A 6757-nucleotide genomic window follows, 5' to 3' on the forward strand; every position below is an offset into this window, starting at 1 on the left:
CCAGACTCACCCAAGTCGACCACAAGGTGACCTTCCGTCAATTTCCGAGGCTGGAGTATCTGTGGGAGGAGTCAGAAACCCTATCTTTCTCCTGGTGAGTTGCAGGAAGATTTGAACCACTGATTTTTTGAAAAATCAAAACTAGTTACAAACAACAGAACACACATTTCCTTATTCAATTCCTTCTTTCTGTCTATCATCATTTCTGTCTCCACCAAAGCAGGGAGCAAAAGAGCAGTGAAGAAAAAGAGAAAAACCTGTTCATTAACTTGAGTCTAACAGCTGGTCTGTAGAAACTAATAATGAAGGAATTTTCCATGAACCTGTATTCTCCTTTTACATTTTTCTCTTTTAGGTCATTGAAAAGAAATATAAGTCCATTTTTCAAAGCTATGCCAGGAATTGGAGAGTTGTATGATCACATTTGGTTTGTAGATAAATGCTTTCATCTAAACTCTCTGAGCATCTAAACATTAACTATGATTTTCTAGCTCCCAAAACTGAAAAGATAAAGTGGTTGGAATCAGAGAATCAGAGAAATGACAGAAAATATTGGTTTTCTGATTCTTAATCTCCAGCGTAGGTCAATACTCTCTTATCATAATAATTACTTAAAATTTAACAAGTAACTGACATTAAGAGACTACTTTATCACAATAGCAGGCTTCAATATTTTGAAATGATTTGTGGTTATAAACATAGTGCTGAAATATCACTGATCACTACATAAGTAATTGTAACCCAGTATTACAAACAGATCTTACCTGTCTTATTTTTGTACGCTTTCGCCTATCAAAAACCTTTGAACTCCTGAATAGACCATATTTGCAAATAACCTCTGTTTAAGTCTTGTAAGGACTGGAAAAGGTAAATTATTATGGTTTGACTTTGGAGAACCCTTTTGGCTTCTTTTCCTAATAGGTTACATACAGCCTTAATGGTGCAGCAATTAAAGAGCGGAGCTGTTAATGGAGAGGCTGACAGTTTGAACCCTCTGAAGCCTGCTTCTGGAAAAAGAGAACCCTGTGAACTCTGGAGTGGTTCTAACATGCCTACCCTACGGAATCATATGAGTTGGGTTTGTTCTAGGTTATAGGCATCTAATTATCTTTTTAATCTATTTTGTGACTATAGAGTTAAAATTCTGTCCAGTACAGAAGCTGCTAGTCTTCTCTGGATCTTTGTTTTGAAGGAGGATCTTTGTTTTTTGTTAGACATTGCACAATTTCATATCTTTCTAGGCAGACTCCATAGGGCCTTATTCGAACCATAGTGCCCAAGGGTCTAAAATTGTGAAAAACTGGCACTGTTTGAAGCTATTGCTTCTTAAGGAAATTTCTTTAAGATAACTGCATTTTCACCAAGAATATTTTTCAGACAGTGAAAGACAGCAAAAATACTACAGGAGCATTTCCCCCACCAAGCCATGCTGTCAGTCACCTGCCATACCAATTCTACATTTTTACCCTTCAAGTCTATAAAACTATGATCACATTATAATTTACTGAGGAAACAGAGAAAATAGGAACAATTTAAACCTTCTAGGCAAAAATTTCCGTATCTGTAAAAGTGAACTGTTTGACTAAATGGTCTTTGAGGTCTGTAGATAGACAGTTAACATAATCGGCTACTAACTGAAAGATTGGCACTTTGGGTCTACTCAGAGATGCACAGGAAGAAAGGCTACTTCTAAAAAATTAACCATGAAGACCTAGAAGAGCACAGTTATACTATGACACCACGGGGTCACCACAAATCAGAGTGGACTTTATGGAGACTGAGTGTTAGACGGTTCTATGCTTCATTTAACTCCCGACTTCTAGAATTCTAAGTAGACCCTTGCCTCAACCTAACACCTGTGTCAACCCACCTAGTCGGCAGGCTGTTGTTGTTGTTTGTTATGTGCTGTCAAGTCGCTTGTGACGCATAGCGACCCTATGTACAACAGACCTAAACCCTGCTCTATCCTGTGCCAATCGCACTGCCTCTGACACACCCAGGCCGATTATCCCAATCCACCTCATAAAGGGTCTTCCCCTCCTGTACCGTCCCTCCACCCTCCCAAGCATGATGTCTCTCTTCAAGGACCTGTCTCTCCTTACATGTCCAAAGTATGTCAGACAAAGCCCCAGAACCTTTGCCTCCAAGGAGCAGGCTGGTTTAATCCTCTCCAGGATGAATCTCTTTGTTTTCTTGGCAGTCCATGGTATATTCAATATTCTTCTCCAGCACCACAGCTCAAAGGCGTAGGCAGGCAGTAATGAAAAATTAATTCAGTCTATCCACAATTTCCTGGGCATCCTAGAGCAACATCTTTGCACTAGAGAACCCTGCAAGCTTCCTTTGCACCCCCGACTCCACCTGGAATCTGCTTTCTCTTTGCTGTGCAGCATTTTCATATTCTATCGCCAGTGCATTAGGACTTCTTGTAAAGTTGAGGTGTCAAACTCATGGAAGATATTTATGGTTTTCAAAGACTGACCTTAGCACAACCAGGAGTCAGGTCTGATTTAAGCCCAACCAAGATCACATGCATTTTACTTTTCCAGTACAGTTCTTTTTTTCTGTTGTAGCCTATTAATTCACTTTGAGCTTAATTTTTTAAAGTCTTTAAGAGATTCATGCTCTTACCTGAATTCCTACATCAGTGATTCTGGAGCACTCAGACTGAAAAAGTTTCTTTAATCTTTTGTGTCTGGAAAGTGTCATCAAATGATAAAATGATTTTCATATAAGTTAATTAATTTATTTATTTCATATTATTTATTTCATATAAAGAGCATTTTATAATTATGATTCAGGATTCTACGTGCATTTCCAATAAGATAGTGACAATCTGTATAAATTAAAACATTTAACTTGAATCTTATATTTCTATCTATTCAACCACACCAAACGAACAGAGAAAACCACTGCAATTTTCAGGTTGCTGTTGTTTTGCAGTAAATTCCAGAGAATCCCAGAGCCAGAAGAAGTGTTAGATGGTTATTGTCTTGCCCCATATTTCCAGGTACATGTTGTCTGACTTAATGTAAGCAAATCTTCAAGATTACTAGACTTAACCTACAACTTTATCTTGAAGATATTTCATGTGGCTAATGAATCACTTGCCAACAAATCTAAACATTCATCTTCACACAAAAAAATTATAAAACTTTTTAGCTCATTTTCTTGCATTTGATTCCCTGAAATGGGGAATAATAGCTCTTCATATTGTTGTTATTGTTGTTGTTGTTAGAAGCTGCAGAGTCAATTATGACTAATAACAATCTTATGAATGAGAGATCTGAATCTTGTCCTATCCTGTGCCATCCTCATAATCTGTCATGCAGGCTTCATATGAAGGTCTGTAGGTAATTTGCTTTCCAACAGCAACCCTTTTTTCAGATTAAAGGCTTTGTTTTTGATGGTTTTGAAAAAAATTATATGTTCATCCCCTCTAAAGAATGTTAATCATGCCTGCATGAATTCTTAATGTACACGTGTACATTGTGTGTGCATGGTCTCTGCCTTCACACATACAAGGAACTGACTCTTGTGCCTTAAGGATGCCTCCCTCCTGTTTTGCATTCCGTCTCGAATTCCTTGTATAATTCTTAAGATATACTTCCTGCAGCTGGCTGCCTGGGAAAAAGCCAGAAATGGTATGTGAATTTTTACTTTGTGCATATTATTTACAGAATGAGTTTACATTTCATTGGTCTAAAATATGACATTTGAACTACAATTTAAGATGGGTTGTGCTAGATTGGATCCTGGTTTGGATTCTCCCCCCCGCCTTTTGATGCACAGATGCACAGATTAGGCATTAACTCCACCCTTTCATTTTTTTTTGTAAAGAACTCTTGGTCAGAGTGAATGCACTTAAAATGGGCCTGAGCAGAACAACTGTCTAAACAGTGATTTCTAACTTCATTTAATGATTTTGCATGCTACCCCCAAATAAAACCATCCTGTTTTTTCTTTTAATGTTTGAATGTGGATGTGTTTTGTGTTGGGTTTGTTTGGTTTATTGGTTTTTTTTTGTTTTTTTTCAGGCACACATTATGTTTCCTGCCTCGTTATTTGAAACCAAAGAATGATCAAACCCTGTGGAGCTATCTCGTGCGTCTGGGTTCCAGATGTCAGCACTATTGTGCTCACGCTGAAATAATTGGATGAGTCGAGCTATTTCTCCAAAAGAAACCAAACTATTGGAACAAAAACACCAAGTGAGATATGCAGAGTGTCTCATCTCTTTCCACCTGACAATGGCTGAGACTATTTTCTTTTCCTGTGGGGAATTTGTCTGAAGAAACTCCTTTTCAAGTTTTGACTTTCATGTAGCCAAGTCGGGATTTTTTTACAATGAGCTGTAAACGCAAGGCATGTCTTAAGTATGATTTTTAACAGCCTATATACTCTTGGCTATTTTATTCAGTATTAAAAGGAAAATGTTAATGTTCTGTCATTGCAATTATTCATTAAAAATGAAGGCTTCTAAATGGAATCAATCAGCCTCATTAGCCATTAATGTTGTTATGTGCCACTGAGTCACTTGTGTCTCATAGTGACCCTATGTACAACAGCTCTGAAATCTGCTCTATGCTGTACCAACTTTACTGTCTCTGACACAACTACACTCATTAGCCCAGTCACTGTATGCATCTCATCGATGGTCTCCCTCTCTTTCTCCATCCCTCCCCCCTTCCAAACATGATATACCTGTCCAAGGACTGGTCCCTCCTTCTAACATGCCCAAAGTATATCAGACAAAGCTTTAGAATCCTTGCCTCCAAGGAGCAGCCTGGTCTCACCCTCTCTAAAATGAACCTGTTTGTTCTCTTGGCAGTCCATGGTATATTCAACACTCTTCTCCAGCCCCTTTCTCCAGATTCATAGGGTTTCCAGAGGCAAGCTATTATAGAAGTGAATGCCACTCCTGCTTCCAAGCTTGTTTTAATAGGGATCGCCACCAAACACTGTCCGCTATGGGTAACCATTGACATGTTTGACACATCAGTGACACAGTGTTTTTAGCTTCACAGCAACCACAAGTTACCTCTGTGCGGCAAGTGGACACACCAGGCCTATACGACCTAGAAGAATGTTTGAACAAAAACAATGAAAAACAGGCCTGTGGGCCACAGGCCTGAGGGCCCTTCTGTATTTTACCATTCTGGCTCACCCAAATGCTGGCAACCTCTGGACTAGATACCTCCAGTTCATCTGGCAAGTCTGCTCTGCCGACACCCACTTGTGGTAAAAAGAAAGCCACAAGCACCCGAGCATTCCATCCCTGGTGTGTCCACTTGCCATACAGAGGTAACCTGTGGTTGCTGTGAAGCTGAACACTGTGACACTGATGTGTCAAATCATTAATAGTTACTCATGATGGACAGTGTTTGGTGGCGCTCCCCAATTAAAAGAAGCTTGGAAGCAGGAGTGGCATTCACTTCCGTAATAGCTTGCCTCTGGAAACCCTATGAAAGGATGAAAGTCACACAAGTGTTGAGGACTTTCATTCATAGGGTTGCTATGAGTTGCCTATGACTCAACAGCACTTAAAAACAACAACAACAACAACAACAACAACTTCTCCAGCACCACAGCTCAAAGGCATCAATTCTCTTTCTTTCATTCTTAGTCGTCCAGCTCTGTGATGCATAGCAAGCGTTAGCCACTAGGGAAGGAACTAATCAAAACCACTATGACATACTGCTCTACACCTACTAAGATTCTATAATAAAAGAGACAAACAATAACAAGTATTAGTGTGGATATAAAGAAATTGGCCATCTCATGCATGTAAGCATGTGAAATGGTACAGATGCTTTGGAAAAGAGTTTACCAGAATCTCAAATAGTTAAACATAGAACTACTATATGATCCAGCAATTCCACACCTACATATGTACCCAAAAGAAACAGAAATATATGTTTATACAAAAACTGGTAAACAAATGTTCATAATAGCTGGAAGACCATCAGTTAATGATGGGTGAATCAGAATATAATATGGTAAAATACTATCTAACAATTTTTAAAAGTACCAACAGATGCTGCTATTCATAAGGTTTTCAAGAATATTGCCTTCAGTATGAATTGCACCTCAAAATAAAGAAAAGAAAAATCCTCACCACTGGATCAGTAAACAACATCATTATAAATGGAGAAAAGAATGAAGTTACCAAGGATTTCCTTCTATATGGAGCCACAGTCAACACTCATGGAAGCAACAGACAAGGAAGCAAAAGATGTACTACACTGGGCAAAAATGCTGACAAGGACCTCGTGAAACTACTAAAATGCCAAACTGTCGCAAAGTATATAAAATCTAGCTGCTACTCAGGAGCAGTGATTTTTAAAAGGACTACATAATTTGGCAGAGACTGGAGAACATTATGCTGAGTGAACTAACTCAATCCCATAAGGACAAATACTGCATAAGTATTATTGTAGAAAGAAAAAGATAAGTAGTAAAATGTGTATGAGGATCCAAAGTAGGAAGGGGGAGACATAAGGGTGAGGATTGGGGGGGGGTGGAAAAGATAGGGTCGCACAATTTTGTTGATAGAGGAAAGAGCATAAAGGAAATGGGAAAGATCTGGTGGGAATTAGAAAAGACAGGGTAATGGTGGGCATAGTTCAATGGTGATTAATTTTGTTGTTGTTATTGTTATGTGCCATCGAGTTGCTTGTGACTCATAGTGACCCTATGTACAACAGCCCTAAACTCTGCTCTGTCCTATGCCAATCGCACTGTCTCTGACACTCCC

At 38.9% G+C, this 6757-nt stretch overlaps 1 protein-coding gene across 1 annotated transcript in view; it reads right to left on the bottom strand.

Annotated features, from left to right (window-relative positions):
• Window positions 1-6757, bottom strand: part of FBXL13 (F-box and leucine-rich repeat protein 13) — a 115508-nt gene that overhangs the window by 24782 nt on the left and 83969 nt on the right. The window contains 2 exon segments of the mRNA XM_006903700.1: window positions 2632-2704; window positions 3427-3437. Of these exon segments, the coding sequence (XP_006903762.1) occupies window positions 2632-2704; window positions 3427-3437 (84 nt within the window).

This window comes from Elephantulus edwardii, unplaced genomic scaffold (genome assembly GCF_000299155.1).
Source record: "Elephantulus edwardii isolate Elephantulus edwardi_28Jun2011 unplaced genomic scaffold, EleEdw1.0 scaffold00022, whole genome shotgun sequence".
NCBI lineage: Eukaryota > Metazoa > Chordata > Mammalia > Macroscelidea > Macroscelididae > Elephantulus > Elephantulus edwardii.